The 21,128-nt window shown below is 45.9% G+C and overlaps 2 protein-coding genes across 2 annotated transcripts in view; both read right to left on the bottom strand.

The window, feature by feature from the left end:
* lad1 (ladinin) overlaps window positions 1–17,380 on the bottom strand; it is a 58,879-nt gene extending 41,499 nt beyond the window's left edge. Inside the window, exon 1 of the mRNA XM_084333519.1 lies at window positions 17,241–17,380. Within this exon, the coding sequence (XP_084189645.1) occupies window positions 17,241–17,278 (38 nt within the window). The 5' untranslated portion in view covers window positions 17,279–17,380. The remainder of the gene's footprint in view (window positions 1–17,240) is intronic.
* Window positions 17,381–17,698: 318 nt separating this feature from the next.
* Window positions 17,699–21,128, bottom strand: part of LOC311244111 (troponin I, slow skeletal muscle-like) — a gene marked incomplete at its 3' end in the record, with an annotated part of 6,928 nt that continues 3,498 nt past the window's right edge. Inside the window, exon 5 of the mRNA XM_084333522.1 lies at window positions 17,699–17,758. Within this exon, the coding sequence (XP_084189648.1) occupies window positions 17,699–17,758 (60 nt within the window). The remainder of the gene's footprint in view (window positions 17,759–21,128) is intronic.

A 21,128-nucleotide genomic window follows, 5' to 3' on the forward strand; every position in this document is an offset into this window, starting at 1 on the left:
TGATACATCTAAAGTCTCCTACCTGTCAGGTCTGCTCACGGGTCCCGCGCTAGAATGGGCAACCGCCCTCCACTTCAGTCGTTCCCCCCTCTGCGATTCGTACTCTGCATATATCGGCGACATGCGAAAGGTCTTCGAACATCCTCCTGGGGGCTCAGATAGTACTTCCGGCTTGTTCACGATCTGCCAGGGAACCCGCAGCGTGAGCGAATATGCAATTGAATTCCGTATGCTGGCAGCAGGTTCCGAGTGGAATGACTCGCCGCTACGAGGGGCTTTCTGTCAAGGCCTCAGCGACATCCTAAAAGATGAATTGGCATCTAAGGAGAAACCGTCTTCCCTAGACGAGCTAATTCATTTAGCCAGAGAACTGGACACGCGCCTTCGCAAACGCCGCCGTGAAAAGGCTAGCGCCGCTCGTCCTCCATTGCCCAGCTCATCTCGCTCTCCTCCCTCGGGGCGTGGCGTCCTCGCCGAAAACAGCCCCTCTGAGCCTATGGAGCTTGACCGCTCTCGCCTCCCCCTCAGCGAACGCCGTCACAGACTCAAGACGGGGGCATGTTTGTACTGCGGTCAACTCGGCCACTCCATCGCTTCATGCTCGATTCGCCCAAACGACAAGGCTCGACAGTGACGCTGGGCGTATGTTCGAGCCTTAATTATGCTCCCAGCTCCGGTCCAAATATGCAATTCAGTGCCACGCTTTGTCACAATGGTCAATCGCTCCCTCTGTCCGCGCTGGTTGATTCAGGCACCGATGAAAATCTCATTGACGCTGGGGTAGTGTCCCGCTTCCGCATTGCCACTGACACCTTGCCAATTCCCCACAATGCTGTTTGATTTTTTTATTAGCGATCTGAATTCATATTTCATCAACCGAGTCTCTCGTTGGTACAGCAGACCCTCTAGGAGCTCAGATGGGAAAATACCGCCCCCTATCGTCTATCCCTGTGTAAATGCAGGCCATTCGATTATACTGGGAGATCCCTTTGGGGGGAGCCTACTGGCTCCATTATGCTGGCGATGGATCTGATGATGAGGGAAGTGATCGCGAGTTGGAAAGCAGCGTGGAATATATATTTACAGCAGCCAATAATCAATCAATAAACGCGATCGATATTTGGAATGGCGATCAGGAATTGGAATAATCTTTTTGGAGAACATCTGATCGAAGGTAAGGAGTCTATGTTACCAGTTTTAGGATAATCAGAGCTGTATTCACTGAGATATCAGCATGTGCCGTGTGTGTGTATGTGTGTGTGTGTGTGTGTGTGTGTGTGTGTGTGTGTGTGTGTGTGTGTGTGTGTGTGTGTGTGTGTGTGTGTGTGTGTGATGTTGAGGAAATGAGAGAATAGATTTTTCAGCCCGCTTCTATAGCGTGCATAAGTACACATATACTATCGATAATCTAGCGTTTATTTGAAAACGATTCATAAATAGGCCGACAAATGACAACGTGTCTAGTGTATTCGAGAATATTCCAATAAATGTTGACTGCAAACAAGTCATTGATAAGCGACGGGCAGATTAGACACATAGCCATAATTTAAAACATAGATTATGCGTGTTTAACGCTAACATTGAAGTGGATGATGGCATTCAAGGGGGTAAAAATTAAAACAAGGCCGGCACTGATAGTGTTAATATACAAAGTTACACAAACAAATACCAGTTAGCATGTGTAAAAAAGACTTGTGTATTTTATACACAAAGTTACACAAACAAATACCAGTTAGCATGTGTATAAAAGACTTGCTTGTTTTAATACACAAAGTTACACCAACAAATACCAGTATTCTAACATTACTTTGGTGATTGTCTTGTAAAACTCTGCATCTGTCATAATCACGGCGAGAGCCTTCTTCACTCCTCCTCCTCCACCCCCACATTCACGGCGGAAGCCTCACTCACCCCTTATCCTCTCACACCCTTATATGGGCAGCATCCGTTCCCCTGATTTACACGCTGCCAGCTCATCAATCAACACGGTTGTGACTCATCCCCTCATCAACGAGATGGTACTTCAACCTGCAGATCCTGTCCTACCCTCGTCGGAGTGTTAAACTAGCTTCCTAGGTACGACGACGAATCTAAGCCTTGCAACCAAGTCCTCATTGTTATACCTTGTCCTAACCCTTGTTCTCTATGTGCCCAGGACCTCCGCTCCAGTACACCTCCTACCTGGACATCCCGTGCTGCACAAGGAGTGCTCCTGCTCTCGCCCACTACACAGTCCTGTGTCTACTATCCCGTGCTGCACAAGGAGTGCACCTGCTCTCGCCCACTACACAGTCCTGTGTCTACTATCCCGTGCTGCACAAGGAGTGCACTTGCTCTCACCCACTACACAGTCCTGTGTCTACTGCCCCGTGCTGCACAAGGAGTGCACCTGCTCTCATCCACGGCACACTCCCATACCTGTCGCACATTCCTGTATTCACTGTCTGTAACTTGTCAACTTGGGAGTATAATATTAAAACACCCTAAAACGCTCCATTCTCTCTCCTCCTGTGTTCTGCTATTGGGCTCCGCCAAACCCCATCCTCACAGAACACTCCGACCACGATGACGACTCCAGCACCACAGGAGACCGGAGAATGGGGGAACAACATCCAGACCGCACTCAATGGACACGCCGTTCTGGTAAACCAACATTCACAATTACTGGACGAAACCATTGCCCAATTCGGCGCTCTCTCGCTCCGCTCCGTGGAACGAGACAGACAATGTGAGTGTTTTGATGCATACGTCACTGCCCAGCTAGACACCCCACCTGTTGTTTCCCCGCACAGGGAGACCCATGTCCCCGCACCAGAACGTTATGACGGAAACGTCTCTAAGTGGCAAGCCTTTATTTTCCAATGTTCATTAGTATTCGGGCAACAGCCACAAACCTTCCGAAGTGATACATCTAAAGTCTCCTACCTGTCAGGTCTGCTCACGGGTCCCGCGCTAGAATGGGCAACCGCCCTCCACTTCAGTCGTTCCCCCCTCTGCGATTCGTACTCTGCATATATCGGCGACATGCGAAAGGTCTTCGACCATCCTCCTGGGGGCTCGGATAGTACTTCCGACTTGTTCACGATCCGCCAGGGAACCCGCAGCGTGAGCGAATATGCAATTGAATTCCGTATCCTGGCAGCAGGTTCCGAGTGGAATGACTCGCCGCTACGAGGGGCTTTCTGTCAAGGCCTCAGCGACGTCCTAAAAGATGAATTGGCATCTAAGGAGAAACCGTCTTCCCTAGACGAGCTAATAAATTTAGCCAGAGAACTGGACACGTGCCTTCGCGAACGCCGCCGTGACGCCTGGCCGTGTGGCAATAACTTGAACTTGAACTTGAACTTGAAAAGGCTAGCGCCGCTCGTCCTCCATTGCCCAGCTCATCTCGCTCTCCTCCCTCGGGGCGTGGCGTCCTCGCCGAAAACAGCCCCTCTGAGCCTATGGAGCTTGACCGCTCTCGCCTCCCCCTCAGCGAACGCCATCACCGACTCAAGACGGGGGCATGTTTGTACTGCGGTCAACTCGGCCACTCCATCGCTTCATGCTCGATTCGCCCCAACCGACGGGGCTGTGCGTATGTTCGAGCCTTAATTATGCTCCCAGCTCCGGTCCAAATATGCAATTCAGTGCCACGCTTTGTCACAATGGTCAATCGCTCCCTCTGTCCGCGCTGGTTGATTCAGGCGCAGACGAAAATCTCATTGACGCTGGGGTAGTGTCCCGCTTCCGCATTGCCACTGACACCTTGCCAATTCCCCGCGATGCTCACGGTCTAAACGGGAGGTTGCTCTCGCGAATAACCCGCCACATCAAGCCTCTCCGCCTCCTGCTCTCAGGGAATCATAACGAAGTTATTCGCTTCCACATCACTAATTCCCCCCATAATCCCATTGTTCTTGGCATGCCTTGGCTAAAGCTACACAACCCTGTAATAAACTGGCCAACAGGCTCAGTCGCGAGCTGGAGTGCTCACTGCCACGCCTCTTGTCTACAGTCAGCTCGGACTGGAGGTCGCTGGTTCTCCCGTTCCCAACGAACCTATTGACCTTTCTGCTGTTCCTCCAATTTATCATGATTTAGAGTAGGGATGTCCCGATCACGTTTTTTGCCACCGATACCGATCACAGATCGTCTATGAGCCATATCGGCCGATACCGATATCGATCGTTTTTGGTTTTATAAAAACCAAAACCTTTTTTATTTTATTTTTATAAAATATATATATTATATAATTATACTTGTAGTTGTATTGTCTGCGAGACATCGCCACCACGCAACAAGTCAAAATGCTCGCTATCTGCAAACAGCTCCACTGTCTGTGTGTATACTCTGCTTTGGTCAAATCACATTCAGCGTGGGGCCTGAGAGTGCTGGGGCTGACGTTCTGCAGATGGATACTATTGAGTCAGAGCGATAGTTCAACAGGGTCTGAAACGTGTTATGAAGCATGATAGCTAATTAGCCAATGTTCAGCTGCAAAAACAAACAATGTCAATTATGTTATAAGACATTGATATCAGGAGCTATCTGTAGCTACTGCTAGCCGGCTAGATGACGTTAGACAATGCATCATGTATTAAAATAAAGTGAACTATTTAGTTTACTGGATAATTTCGTTGTGATCTAACAGTGATCTAACGTGAGCTAACGTTAGCTACCTATGCTAACGGAGGTCTCATGCTGGCGCATCTCTATCATTCTTAAACTGAAATGCGCATTTGTTGATATCAGGAGCTATCAGTAGCTAGCCAGTTAGACAATACATCATGTATTAAACTAAAGTGAATAGTTGACTGTGTAGTTTTGTTTAAACAGTAACGTTAGCTCGGTAGCTTGCTAACGTTAGCTCACGAGCGATAGCTAGTTAGCCAACGCTACCCAGCACTTGTGAAAACGAATGCCAAACTGTCACGTTGATATCAGGAGCTATCACTAGCTAGATAACATCAGACAACGCTTCATGTATTAAACAAAAGTGAATAGATGACTGGGCCATTTTGTTTAATGCTGGTTATGTTGAAAGAGGAGCTCTGCGGTGCTCATGCACTCGACACTTGCCGAAGGGTTTGTTGACATGAGATGGGTCTGGGAGGGGGAGAAGGAGGAGGAGGAGGGGCAAGACGTGCAGCAGCAGAGTGTGGCTGTAAGCGAGTGAGAACTCCGCAGAGAATTGGATCATGTTTTCCGTGTCATCGATCGGTTTTCACGATCGCTGAAATTAAAGCATTATTGGAATTCACTGATCTCATATTTATACTGAATATCGGCCGATACCGATCGCTGGCCGATCGATCGGGGCATCCCTAATTTAGAGGCTGTTTTTAAGTAAACAACAGGCTCTCTCCTTGCCACCTCATCGCCAGTATGACTGTGCTATTGACCTGCTCCCGGGGCCCCCGCTCCCCGCTAGTCGCCTGTTCAACCTCTCACGCCCGGAGGCCTGTAGCTGTTCCGCAACTGTAGCTATTTCCGGGGTAGGCCTGATTGGCCCCGACAGGCACGTGACCCGCCGCGGCCACGCCCCGCGGCAGCCCCGCGACGCGGCAACGAGGCTGCTGTGGTTCACAGGCGCTTTCCGCCTTCAACGCCGCCCGCAGCATTATGGCAGGAGTTCGCGGCGCCTTTCACATCGCAGTCATCAGTCATAATAATATCATCAGTCATCTCTAATAATATTAATCACTGTTCAATGTACTAATATACAATACAGCTCACTTTCCCCACTTTAATGACAGAGCCGCTGTTTAATAATATTGTCGCGGCGGAGCTCCGTCGCGGCAGCATTATGTAGCAGTAATCCCCCCTTTTGTACCATCGACAAACTAGCTCAATTGGCAATGCTGCTTGGCTGTGGATCCTATGGTCCTAAGTTCGATTCCCTTAATTTTTTTTTAGTTTTTTTTAACGTGCATTGCACTATAGCGTATTGTATATTGTATATTGTATGGTACAGTAACGGTCTCTGGAGCGCAACAGTAAGAAGCATTTGCACTGCAACGCATACACCTTACTGTAAATTGTACCATACAATATACAATATACAATACGCTATAGTGCAATGCACGTTAAAAAAAATAAAAATAAAACTTAAGGGAATCGAACTTAGGACCATAGGATCCACAGCCAAGCAGCGTCAATTGAGCTAGTTTGTCGATGGTAAAAAAGGGAGGATTACTGCTACATAATGCTGCCGCGACGGAGATCCGCCGCAACAATATTATTAAACAGCGGCTCTGTCATTGAAGTGGGAAAAGTGAGCCGTATTGTATATTAGTACATTGAACAGTGATTAATATTATTAGAGATGACTGATGATATTATTATGACTGATGACTGCGATGTGAAAGGCGCCGCAAACTCCTTCCTAATGCTGCGGGCGGCGTTGAAGGCGGAAAGCGCCTGTGAACCACAGCAGCCTCGTTGCCGCGTCGCGGGGCTGCCGCTGGGCATGGCCGCGGCGGGTCACGTGCCTGTCGGGGCCAATCAGGCCTACCCCGGAAATAGGAACGGTTGCGGAACAGCTACAGGCCGCCCGGAGAGGGAGTCCATGGAGAGATACGTCCATGAGTCCCTGGCCTCAGGCATTATTACCCCCTCCTCCTCTCCTGTCGGCGCAGGTTTCTATTTAGTTTCCATTGAAGGATGGTTCCCTTCGCCCCTGTATTGACTACCGGGGTCTCAACATCACGATCAAGAACAAGTACCCCCTGCCATTGATTAACTCTGCTTTTGAACCCCTGCAAGGTGCCACCATTTTCACGAAGCTGGACCTCAGGAATTCCTATCACCTTGTCCGTGTCCGGGAGGGGGACGAATGGAAGACGGCCTTTAAGACCCCGCTCGGTCACTTCAAGTACAAGGTAATGCCCTTTGGGCTGACCAACGCCCCTGCTGTCTTCCAGGCCCTTGTCAATGACGTTCTCTGTGATGTCCTTAACCGCTCTGTTTTTGTTTATTTGGATGACATTCTGATTTTTTCCCGCTCTATCAAGTCAAGTCAAGTCAAGAGTTTTATTTGTCACGGCATACAAGTATACAGTGAAATGTGGGGGGTCTTGCCCGCAACGATTGTGCATAATACAATAATAATAATATAATAAGCATCCAATAGAACGACATTGTGCAATAATACAAGTAATCAAAGTAGGGCATATCGGAGTTTTTACAGAGCATGGTAAGACATGCTAGGTCCTGTGATAGTGCAATACACTGTTAGCTACGGATAGAGCTGCCGCGGTATTGATGTTTTCCTTACCGCACACATTTGCAAAATATTTCCTACCGCCGCGGTTATTACCGCACGCACACAAAAAAAAAAAAAAAAAAAAGTTTGAATGCATTTTTTTTTTAGTAGTAGTCTACTCTTTATAGCATATAGCCTGCCTCTAGTCTAAATGTCTATCTTTAGAGGATGACTTTGCAGCATGAATATTGTTTGGGATTCGGCAAGCACGCATTAGTTATTGAAAGTGAAACACGGATTCGAAGTTTCCCCTATGGTCGTGCGCCGTTCACTCGGTGTCGCGGGCAGGGGTGGTTACCCCCCCGACCCTTTCTTATTATTATTACTATAAAGTTACTACTTTATAATAAAGGCATTCGTTTTGTGGCATTAACATTATATAGTTATACGTTCAATAACATCAGCGTATTTACCGGACCATAGCAATGCAAGCAATACTCTATTCATATCTCAGTTCCTTTCTTTGCTCAGAGCGTGCTGAGTTGTCCCATTCTGCGGTCTGTTAATAAAGTTTTCAATCAGACAAGTGTATAGAACGAAGGGCTTTTATTATAACATTCGTTGCAGACAGTAAAATCATTATGTCTCGTTTAGTACTCCTGAAGAGCGATGGTAGTCCACTCCGGCGGAGAGTTAAAGCTAACGTTATTAGCCGTGTTGTGATGAGCTGACATTCAGGACGTAAAAAACGTGTGACGCGTCTCTCTTCTGACCAATCAGTGGTCTGCAATGTTTCACGTGACTTTTCTGGTACCCAATAGGGTCGCTTGGAACCTCGATAGACGAGTAGGGTATATCTGCAGAGCCGCAAGCCCAACGAGAGGAGGGTAATTTATTATTATTATTATAAAAAACAGCGGTGACGCGGTATTCAGCCTACTCTGCGGTGGCCGTGATGTAACAGCGATACCGCGGTAATGCGGTAATGGCGGCAGCTCTAGCTACGGATGAGGCACTGGGTCTTTATGTACACTGCTATACAATGCTATATTATACAATCTCAAGTTATACTATTTTTAAAGTGACCTTTCCTTTTGTAAAGTGACCATAAGTGTGAGCGTGTGCCGCATGAGTGTGTGTGTGCTCATGTTAAAGTGGCTGCTAGTGGATGACATTCTGATTTTTTCCCGCTCTATGGAAGAGCACGTCCAGCATGTCCGCCGGGTCCTCCAACGCCTGCTGGAGAACAAGTTGTTCGTCAAGGCGGAGAAGTGTGAGTTCCACGTCTCCTCCATCGGGTTCCTCGGCTACATTATAGAGAGCGGCCGGATCCGGGCGGACCCTGAGAAGATCAAGGCAGTGTCCGACTGGCCCCGGCCCACCAACGTCAAGCAGCTCCAACGCTTCCTGGGGTTTGCTAACTTCTATTGGTGTTTCATCAGGGACTACAGCCAGGTCGCTGCACCCCTTACCCAACTCACTTTGCCCTCCGTGCCCTTCGTCTGGTCTGATAAAGTGGACTCCGCCTTCGCCGAGCTGCGCCGGCGCTTCACCTGCGTGCCCATCCTCGACTTCGTCACCGGTCTGCCCCCCTCACACGGTAACACAGTCATTCTCACCATTGTTGACCGGTTTTCGAAGGCTGTGCACTTTGTCGCTCTCCCCAAACTCCCCTCTGCTTCAGAGACCGCGGACCTGATGGTGCTCCACGTCTTCCGCCTCCACGGGATCCCGGTGGACATCGTCTCTGACAGGGGCCCTCAATTCATCTCGCAAGTCTGGAAGGCCTTCTGCCGGGCCCTGGGGGCCACGGTCAGCCTCTCCTCCGGATACCACCCGCAGACCAACGGCCAGTCGGAGCGGGCCAACCAGGACCTGGGGTCCGCCCTCTGCTGCGTGACTACCCGGGACCCCTCCTGCTGGAGTGCTTTCCTGCCGTGGATCGAGTACGCCCACAACTCCTTGTCCTCCGCGGCCACAGGTCAGTCCCCCTTCGAATCATCTCTGGGCTACCAACCCCCACTGTTCCCTGCACAGGAGGAGGAGATCTCTGTTCCCTCGGTGCAGGAGCACCTTCGCCACTGTAGAAGGGTATGGGAGGACACCAGGGCCGCGCTGCTCCGCTCCGCTGACCAAAAGCGGCCGTGGCTTCCAATACCTGGTCGACTGGGAGGGCTACAGCCCAGAGGAGCGCAGCTGGATCTCCCACGGGATGGTTCTGGATCCTGACCTCATCCAGGACTTCCATCAGGCCAACCCTGACAAGCCTGGAGGGCCGCCAGGAGGCGCCCGTAGAGGGGGGGGGTCCTGTCATAATCACGGCGAGAGCCTTCTTCACTCCTCCTCCTCCTCCCCCACATTCACGGCGGAAGCCTCACTCACCCCCTTATATGGGCAGCATCCGTTCCCCTGATTCACACGCTGCCAGCCAACAAACCCTGATCCTCTTTTATATTTGAACAGGCAAATCCATCAGCCTGCAATGATATGAAACAGTTTGACCTGCAGCTGGTTTTTGACATGTCCGGCCCTTAACTGAAGCCATAGTCTTTGCATAATGTGTGCGTATGTGTGTGTGTGTGTGTGTGTGTGTGTGTGTGTGTGTGTGTGTGTGTGTGTGTGTATGTGTGTGTGTGTGTGTGTGTGTGTGTGAGAGAATTCTTGATAATGTGTCTATGTGTCTTTTAACTCATTGACCGCCACACTGTTTTCCCATCTTTACTCAATGGTGCCAGCGTTATTGACCATTTTAGCGATGTTTGCGGACCCATCGTGTGTTCTGTATTATAGCTATGGAGACAATAGTATGGCTCATTTGACAGGCATTGTTCATAGTCAAACACTGACTAACCAGTTCATCTCCACATACTTTAGTTTGTGCACTATTCCATGCTAAACATCACCCCTTTCCACAATAATCCAGTCTTCTTTCATAGATCGCGAGATATGCATTATGCCCAAATCGTTCGGGTTGCTCGCCTGAAACCCCAAATACTTCCAAATCAAAGGTATATACCATATACATATGTGTCTTCACAAAATCATAAAGGGGGGGGGGGGGTCGTCTTACCCCGAAACAGTGATCGTTACCAAAAGCATGTTTTAGGTCCGACCGATTGCTATGTCCTGATCCACTCTGAGGCGGAAGCAGCCGGAGGTAACTCAGTACTGGAAGACAACTGATATCCCCAGTTCAAAAGGTAGGTGATACTGCCACCTGGCGGGATTCGATCGTCATTGCAATTCCAACGTAGGCAGCTGTGCTAGGGAGACACAGGCAGCTCCGAGTGAGTGTTTAGAACAGGAGTCAAAGGGAAAATATCAAAGGATCCAAAAACTAGAAAACTCGTTTTTGGCGCTCAAGCGTTGGCGACGAAACACGAGTACACTCGTTTTTGGCACCCAATGAGTTAAGGGGAAGTGAGTTTAACTCGCAGTACCGCTTACTGCCACAGTCACTTCACAACACATGTCCATCGTGACTGTGGATATTACTCACGGACCTCCGTTACACTCATCTCACCTCAGGTCATCCGGGTCATATGGCACCAGTGTGACCGATCGTATGTAACTCCTTCTGCGTTGTGTTAAATTTCTATGCCCCGAGGGAGTTTCGGACCCGGGTCGGCCGGGCCGCGGGCGACATCACAGACCGCTATACCAAGAGGTGAATTCACTTCTTGGTAACGTGTCTATTGTGTCTTTTAAGGGGAAGTGAGTTTAACTCGCAGTACCGCTTACTGCCACAGTCACTTCACAACACACGTCCATCGTGACTGTGGATATTACTCACGGACCTCCGTTACATAAACATGTGTAAAAAAGACTCTGTGTTTTATACACAAAGTTACACACACAAATACCAGTTAGAATGTGTAAAAAATACTTGTGTGTTTTAATACAGTTACACACACAAATACCAGTAAACATGTGTAAAAAAGACTATGTGTTTTATACACAAAGTTACACACACACAAATACCAGAAAAGCTACATGTAAGTACAGCCCTTTTTTGCTTTTTGTCCCACGACAAAAGTCTGTTTGGCCCCAAAAACAATTGAGATAGTAGTAGTAGCCTATGATCAGGGGCGTAGCTGGGGGGGGGGGTAGATTAGGATGATTCCAAGGGCCCAGCACTGGGGGGGGGGCCCAGAGAACACTATTATTATCTTTTTGTTAATATGGTTTTATTATTATCCTAAAGTAAGTTAATGTAGTTGAGTCAAAAGTATAATTGCCTGTATTAAAGAAAAACATCACAAAAGAAACAAACAGGTGCTTGTTACTTTGTTTGACAATATGAGCACCCCTCCCTTCTTTCATTGCATGGTTCAGTCCACATACACAGCAGCGCACAGCGCGCAGCTTGAACAGAGTCAGGGCCCGCGTCCACCAATCTCACAAAAACACTGGCAGTGCGCCGGCAGTGCTGGCATGAAGCGCATCTTGTAGATGACAGAAAGAAATCTACAGCCAGTAGTAGTATCGTTTTTTCCTGCTGCGGTTTTGCACATATTATAGCATATTTTAATAACTTTATTGTATATTAATTATATATATAGTTATTGCCTGACACCACAGTTCGCCCTTTGCTTTTTATTAGCTTTTTAGTAGTGTATTCGTGTAGTTATTATTATTAGTGTATTTGTGTTTTGTCGCGAATCTCAATGGCCCGTCTACTGTGGGAGACAGCCAAGACAGGCAGGCAGCTCCGGTGTCAGGTTACAAACAGAGTGGTAGATATGAATGGCTGTGATTGGTTGTCTGAAAATGAGCTCAGCGCATCGCTCTGAAAGTTCAGAAAGTTTCAACTTTCGCCCGCACAAAAAAGCTGAAAAAAGAAGCTGACTGCAGCGCATTTCCTATAGGCGGCGCATGCGGCCGCATACGCTCTCTCCCCATTGGGATACATTGAAAAAAGACGCGTGCGGTCATAAATATGAGGCAGGTGGATCCGCGCCCTCAGAGTGACAGGAAAATGTCTACAGCTCATGTTTCAGGAGCTCAGAAACGAAAGAAAAAACATCAGCATTGCATGAGTCACCAAGTATTTTCACAAGAAAGGTATTTATTCACAGAACTTGTTTTGAAGCCCATAACAGCTTGGCCAACATTTTGTGGCTGACGTTAGCTGATTGATTGATTGATTGATTGAAAACTTTATTAACAGATTGCAGAATGGGTACAATACAGTACAGCTCAATACACACAATTGTTAAGGGGATGCAGACCAGAGAAAGACTTTCATCTTGTTTACATCAGGGTCCCCCATTTTCAATTCATCAGCTACCTGTTGCTATAAAGAAATTAGATGAGTGTAGATGAGCCCAGTGAATTTGTATCCAGCAGCTATGCCCTTTTGCTATGGCTAGCTAACCTAACCTGTATATTGTTACATGGTAACATTGCACTGCTCTAATGCACAGATGCGGCTTCAGGATCAGTACCCCTTGTCCCCTTCCCTCAGGCCAGCTCCCAGTTGAAGGAGAGGGAGGTAAGCAGCAGGGCTTGGGGTTAACACACAGATTTTAAAATATGCTTACCATGCATTGAATACAACTTTAGGTAATATTCACATTTAGTTACTCTAGTTCTTCCAGTAATTGCAATACCATTGACCACTGGCACATTAAATTGAGGTTGTTACAGTAGCTATAGCTAGATTTGAGCAATTGGAAAATATCTATACAAATTATTATTATTATTATAACAATTAAGAGATAGCTCGAGCTGTACTGTGTTATTACTATTATAGGACATTTTATAAATCATGTACACTATGGATACTCGAGCAAGGCAGCCAACGAGGAGAGCAGAGGTGAAGAGGCAGAAGTAGTACAAGAAGAAGTTGAGGACCATGAAAGCAGCACAGATGAGGAGGAAGCAGCTATGGACAGTCAATGTCAGGGACAAAGTGAGGCTCCGACACAGCATTCCACAGATACTGAGCCACCTGTAGTGGTGTCTGAGGTAGAAGATCTGCTATTGAATTGAATTGAAAACCTTTATTTATCCCCAAGGGGAGATTCAGATGTCTATTACAGCATAACAGAAATTTAAAAACAGTTAGTGGAAACAGTTAATACAACATACACTTATTAGTATTAGGGATGTCCGATATTATCGGCCCACCGATATTATCGGCCGATATCGGCAGTAAAATGTGATATCGGAAAATATCGGTATCGGTTTAAAAACAAAAAAAAACAATAACAATATTTGTTATATATATATCCAGTGAAATTATTAGTTACCTGAAATTATTCAGTTTTTTGGACGGGGAAACCCTGCATATATCGGTATCGGTTGATATCGGTTGATATCGGTATCGGAAATTAAGAGTTGGACAATATCGGAATATCGGTATCGGTAAAAAAGCCAATATCGAGCATCCCTAATTAGTATGTGTTAAAAACAAGATGGACAAATACATAGGGATAAAAAGAGCTAAAATAGGGCTAAAATAGAGCTAAAAGTGGTGAAAAGAAAAAGAAACAAGTCCAATCATGATGTTAAATAATAAAATTAATTGGTTACAGTCCACAACCCAGCTCCTCCAGTCCACGGCAGTTGGCCCGTCCTGGCCCTGCCTGGTTGTGGAGCCTGATTGCCACCGGCACAAAGGACTGCCCCGAAGCGCTTTGTGGTATGTCGGGGGGGGGGGGGGGGATAAGTCTGTGGCTAAACGTGGACCGCATTGCGGTCAGCTCATCATGGAGGGGCTGGCAGGGGTTCTCAAGGATAGCATACAGCTTCCTCCTCGTCCTCCCCCACCACCTCCAGACTGTCCAGGTCCGCTCCCACCACAGAGCTTGCTTTTTTGACCAGTTTGTTTATTTTGTCTGTGTTGGTGTTGCCCCCCCCCAGCATACCACAGCGAAGAAGAGGGCACCCGCCACCACAGACTGGTAGAACATCTGCAGCAGTTTGGGACTAAACACGTTTCGCAATTATGCCACATCAATGTGGAACGCCCTACCCAAAGCTGTAAAGGAATGTGGATCACTACCCACTTTCAAAACCTCTCTCAAGGGACACCTACGGGAGACTGCAATTCAACACTGGCCCCTGTAAATATCCTAACCCAACCCCCTCCAATGTACAGTCATTTACCTAGTATGGTTTTGTCAATAGTTCAATGTACAATTGTGTTTGTTTGTACAGTGTCTCCTCCCCCCCCCCCTCAATGTACAGTGTTACTTGTTTATACAGTGTGCCCCCCCCCCCCCCAACCACCTCCAATGTAAATTACCCAGTATGGTTGTCAATATCCCAATGTACCCAACCCCCCCCACCCAACCTCCTCCAATGTACAGTTTCTACGTCAAATGTATATACTCCCTTTTCTTGACTCCTTCTGTATCACAAACAGTACTGTATTTGCGAATCTGGTATGTCATAAATGTATAGATGTAGCAGTACTGACTATCTGTATGTCATGTATGTCATATATGTCTATATGAATTGAAAATGGGGGACCCTGATGGAAACAAGACAAACGTCTTTCTCAGGTCTGCATCCCCTTAACAATTGTATGTATTGAGCCGTACTGTATTGTACCCATTCTGCAATCTGTTAAATAAAGTTTTCATTCATTCATTCATTCATTCATTCATTCATTCATTCATTCATTCAGACATTAAAAGACCTGAGCCTTCCCAGGAAGAACAGTCTGCTCTGTCCCTTCCTGTAGGGCCTCGATGTTGTTCGTCCAGTCCAGTTTACTATCACTTGACCCAGGGTTGTTCCCAGCCTAGTGCGACTCAAGGTTCTTTGGTAGACTATTGCATTGGTCCATTCATTGAAGATGAACGCAATGCGACATCCTTTACTAGGCTCACCCACCAACAGTGCAGGTGCTGAACTGCTGATCCGAATGTATAGGTAAAAACCATATTATGCGTTTTCATCAATAAATAAATGGCCACAAAAAAATAGTGGGGGCCTACAAATACATTCTTTCATGGGGCCCAGAATCTGCAGCTACGCCCCTGCCTATGATATTTGATTATTTTGAATAAAAACAAAAGTAATAAAACATTTGAGGAGTGACGTTATAAGACATATACACATCATGATGATGACATAAGATCTACAAACCAAACCCAATTACTATAGGCTACATTTTCCTAAAGATGTGTCTAAAGATTCTTGGTCCAAAACGTTAATAATAAACTAGCAGACAGAAAGTGAAACAGATTAGATTGAAGTCCAGAAAACGAAAGGGGAACATGCAGGAGAACAGAATAACAATGGGCTAACATTCCTAACAACCAACCTATCCACTGCATCTATCACACCTCAAAACCATTGCACTCTGACTGAAACACTGAGTAATCTAAATGTGCAGTCCAGGTGGAGGAGGATGGGCCCTATACGTTATAATAACTGTTAGCCTACACAAAACCTGATTTACTTGTTTGTAACAGAACCCATAGTCTCAACGTGGTACATTTGAGTTCCGTTATGCAGTTGCAGCTACAGCATTTAATAATTAGTAATTAATTAAACTACTATTCGAATAGCCTAATGAAACGGCAACTTGCTCAATACAAAACATTATGAGTTCAAATGATCCTGCTGCCTAAAGACACACCTGTTCCTGTTTGCGGACGACTCAGCCCTGCTGGTCTCTGACAAGAACAAGTTACAGGTTGAAAAAGCCCTCAGCTCGGAACTAGGCAAAATCTGCATATGGCTCGCCGACAACAAATAACAAACTCAGCAAGACCGACGGCTTCTCGGTTACAGTGGGTGACAATATTATCACAAGGAAAGATGAAATTACCTACCTGGGTTCCATCCTAGAGGCTAATCTTTCCTGTGACAAAATGGCATCCAATGTAATAAAAAAAGTCAACCAACGAACGCGATTCTTGTACCGGATCTCCTCTCTGGTAAACAAGAATACCCTGAAGACTCTAGCAGGAGCACTCATTCAAGGGTACTACGACTATGCTTGCACCTCATGGTACCAAAGCACCTCAAAGGCACTAAAAAAACAAATTACAAACATCTCAAAACAAGCTAGTCAGACTGCTACTTGACCTGACTCCTAGAACCCACCTCACCCCTGCCCACTTTGACAACCTAGGATGGCTTAGAGTAGACGACAGAGTACAGCAACTTGCAATGGGCCTGGTCTACAAGATACACTACGCGACCAAGGTACCCATGTACATGTCAAAATACTTCCCAAAGGTCAGTGAATACCACGATCACAACACCAGAGGGAGCTCCACAAATCATGTAAAACCCAGATTCGGCTCAAACAAGGGACTAAACACGTTTCGCAATTATGCCACATCAATGTGGAACGCCCTACCTAAAGCTGTAAAGGAATGTGAATCACTACCCACCTTCAAAAACACTCTCAAAAAACACCTACGTGAGACTGCAATTCGAAACTGGCCCCTACAAATGTCCTAACCTAGTTGTACAGTAAATGACCAAGTAAGGCTTTGTCAATATTCCAATGTACAGTGTAAAATGTGTGTGTGTCCCCTACCCAACCCCCCCCCCCCCCCCCCCCCCCCCCCCCCACCTCCAATGTACAGCCCTCACCCAACCCCACCCCACCAACCTCCTCCAATGTACAATTTCTACGCCAAATGTATATACACTCCTTTTCTGGACACTTTTGTATCACAAACAGTACTGTATTTGCAAATCTGATATGTCATAAATGTATAGATGTAGCATTACTGTCTATCTGTATGTCATGTATGTCATATATGTTATGATGAATTGAAAATGGGGGACCTGATGTAACAAGACGAAAGTCTTTCTCTGGTCTGCATCCCCTTAACAATTGTATGTATTGAGATGTACTGTACTGTACCCATTCTGCAATCTGTTAATAAACTTTTCAATCATCAATCAAAGACTGGCCTAAATCTGCGATCTCTTATTAGCTGATATGGCCAGGGTGAACTCAGTAACGTTAAGACACCCAGTTTAACCTGTATGTAAATCCACAGGTGGGTTTGCGTCAACAGCTGGGTGCCAGCTCATAACGGGTTTAGAAATCCCAGCAGTACATAAATCACCTTACCTGGACAAAGCTGACCAGTTTTTCCGACTGCTTGACATTTTTCGGTGGTTATAATAATACAGTAGGCTAGGCTACTCAACAATCCCTTTGCTTTGTTTTCACACAGACGCCGGAAAGAAACTTTCGAGATGCACTTCGCCTTCGGTCCGGCGTATATCATAATCTACTGTGCGACGCAAAGCAGCCCACCTTTACCCAGCTGCTCGGAGAAATCACATGACCAAGAGGTAGGCTACCTGAGAGAGAGAGAGAGAGAGAGAGAGAGAGAGAGAGAGGAGAGAGAGAGAGAGAGAGAGAGAGAGAGAGAGAGAGAGAGAGAGAGAGAGAGAGAGAGAGAGAGAGAGAGGGAGAGAGAGAGAGAGAGAGAGAGAGAGAGAGAGAGGAGAGAGAGAGAGAGAGAGAGAGAGAGAACACACACACAGACGTTTGGCTTGCCCATTATGGTGGCAGATCAGTCATCAGTAGTAGAACGTGAGCGGTTTATTCATGGTACATAGGTTACTCAAATTGACCGGGGCCTGTAGGAATAGTTACAAGGTTATTATAGCCTTGTCAAAATCATATTGTATACTGTGATACCATTGAGGGTCCGAAATGCACAAACATATTTCTTGACATGTCATGTCAAAACACATGTCATGTCTACTCTGTTTGTTCTGAGTTTGGAGGCAACATAGCATGCATTTCAGCCTTACATAATTCCTGCACAGAGAACTCGAAGTGTCTTTTACAATGTGAGTCAGTGTTTACTCTGTTTTGAGACCACACCCATCCTCCTTGGAGCCAGCCAGGTGTAATGGACTCTGACCCAAGCTCAACCCCTCTCTCTCTCTCTCTCTCTCTCTCTCTCTCTCTCTCTCTCTCTCTCTCTCTCTCTCTCTCTCTCTCTCTCTCTCTCTCTCTCTCTCTCTCTCTCTCTCTCTCTCTCCGACACTTTAAAGACATCTGAGAGCTCCATCTTAACCTTTCACTGCTGCCTACAGAAAGTTAACCCTTTCACTGACACACGGCAGTGAATGAAATTGAATTGAAAATGGGGGGACCCTGATGTAAACAAGACAAACGTCTTCTCAGGTCTGCATCACCTTAACAATTGTGTGTATTGAGCCGTACTGTATTGTACCCATTCTGCAATCTGTTAAATAAAATGTTCATTCATTCATCATTCACACGACAGCAGGTTAACCCTTTCACTTCCGCACAACATCAGGTTAACCTTTCACTGCCACACTACAGAAGGTAACCGTCGGTAGTGTGATAGTGAAAGGGTTAATGATCTAACAGAGATAACAGCTTGGAATCATCTGGACAGCAGAGATAGAAAAAGAGATTCGCTCTCTACTCCTTCAACAATACTGCATCCTAATGCGTATGAATCCTCCCTCAAGGTACACATTTCTTTCTCTCTCTCTGATGTGTGTGTGTGTGTGTGTGTGTGTGTGTTGCGTGTGCGTGTGTGTGTATATACACACCGTAGCCAACAAACCCTGATCCTCTTTTATATTTGAACAGGCAAACCCATCAGCCTGCAATATATGAAACAGTTTGACCTGCGCTGGTTTCTGACATTGTCGGTCCTTAACTGAAGCCATAGCCTGATTTGCATATGTGTGTGTGCGTGTGTTGTGTGTGTGTGTTGTGTGTGTGTGTGTGTGTGTGTGTGTGTGTGGTGTGTGTGTGTGTGTGTGTGTGTGTGTGTGTGTGTGTGTGTGTGTGTGTGTGTGTGTGTTGTGTGTGTGTGTGTGTGTGTGTGTGTGTGTGCGTGCGTGCGTGTGCGTTCAGATGTATCGTTTCTCCATCGAAATGTCCCAGAGGATGCTCATTCCAACAACTCAGCTGATGTAAGTTATAGAGGAGCGATCATGACCATCCACACACCTCGGGCTATTATTTGCATTCAGACAGATAAGGTTGAAGCTCTTTGCAGGGAGGGTGATTTATGAGCATGTTATAGAGCTGTGACAACACATCACAGCCATAGGCCTACAGTCTATCTGTAGACATAATACTGACACCATGTAAGGTCAACATGTGTGTGTGTGTCTGTGTCTGTGTGTGTGTGTGTGTGTGTGTGTGTGTGTGTGTGTGTGTGTGTGTGTGTGTGTGTGTGTGTGTGTGTGTGTGTGTGTGTGTGTGTGTGTGTGTGTGTGTGTGTGTGTGTGTGTGTGTGTGTGTCTGCGTGTCTGTATGTGTGCGTGCGTGCGTGTGTGTGTGTGTGCACGTGTGTGTGTGTGTCTGCGTGTCTGTGTCTGTGTGTGTGCGTGTTGTTACATTTTCACATTGAAAAGACTTTGTTTCAATGAGCGGTTTTATTGAAGTATACAACTCAGCGCGTCGATGCATCTCTCGGGCAAACGAAGCGGCCTCACGTCAGTCAGAACACAAAAGATGACAGATTCATACATTATGAAATACTACGCTGTATATAATAGGATCCACAAAGGCAGTGCAGTAACGACATCTTGGACACTGTCTGTTCAGGGTCAAGAAGAGGTAGCAGTAGAGGCTGATTGATTAACACACACAGATGTGCTTATGGCAACAACCAAAGAAAAAGAGGTGACTATTCACTGCCAACCGTACCTGGTGAAAGAGAGAGAGAGAGAGAGAGAGAGAGAGAGAGAGAGAGAGAGAGAGAGAGAGAGAGAGAGAGAGAGAGAGAGAGAGAGGAGAGGTGGTCACAAAGCATGAACTGTTTCAGTGTAAGATACTTCTTTATATTGCTTCTGTATTTTATAAAGAATTCATTATTTAACCTTTATTTAACCAGGCAGGTCAATTAAGAACAAATTCGTATTTATTATGATGACTGTGAGAGGACAAATGGTCCTCTTGAAGGGTAACAGGGAAAGGGGACACAAAATTCAAATTAAAATAAAATAGAAAAGAGACAGACGATACATACATCATAGAGGTAAGGGAAACACTTAAAACACACACCAAACAAACAACCAAATAACATGACAAGGTATGTAATATATCAAGAAGAACAGACAAATTACAGTTGGGTGACAGTTGCAGGTGTACTAAACAACACTGCAATAAGAGTCCTTAAAAGTAGTGATGGGATTAATTTGTTCATTTTCAAAGTCTTTTGCACCACTCGTTCCAATCTCTGTACTGTATATATACATTCCCAATATAATGTTCTTTTTCCTTTTTTTGTTTATTTCTTTCTATTACGTGTTCACAATCTGCCCATTTTTACATCTATATACTATTGTTATATTTACTATTTATATCTGACTGTATAACAACGTGACTTAAAGGGGAACTATCTTATAAATGGCCTTTTTGAATGTTTAGCATTGTTTCCTATGTGAACTTATATTAATATGATCTATGTCTCAAAATTCTCATATGGCGGCGCATTCTTCCAATTCTCCTCTCACAATATTCACCCTCACTGAACTGAGTCATCTGAAAATGTGATGATTTGTGATGTCAGAAAGACACCGCTGCATGTTAATGTGAGATACAAGATGAGCTGCACACAGTGGCTGGACCTGGACCTGGAGCCCAGGCTCAAAACGGCTCGAGATCTTGAGGTAAGAAAAATGCTGTTTTTTGAGGACATGATTAGAAATACAAAACAATGAATAAAAAAATATATATATTACAGAGGTGTTCCATAGACTCACAGGAATTGTGTAAAAGTGCCCAAATAGTGAAAGAAATAGTAAAATAGTTCCCCTTTAAAGGGGAATGGCAACCATTCTAAGAATTCACATAATGTTCTTCCTGTGCCCCAGTACAGTTGAGTCAGTATTTTAAAGCTAGAAATCAGAGAAAGAAATCTCCAATCGGTGAACTGTCCTCGAAGCACAGGAAGAACATACGCAAATTATTCAAATGGGTGGCATTCCCCTTTAATGCTTTGGCAACATG

This window comes from Notolepis coatsorum (genome assembly GCF_963971535.1).
Source record: "Notolepis coatsorum genome assembly, chromosome: 17".
Classification (NCBI taxonomy): Eukaryota; Metazoa; Chordata; class Actinopteri; order Aulopiformes; family Paralepididae; genus Notolepis; species Notolepis coatsorum.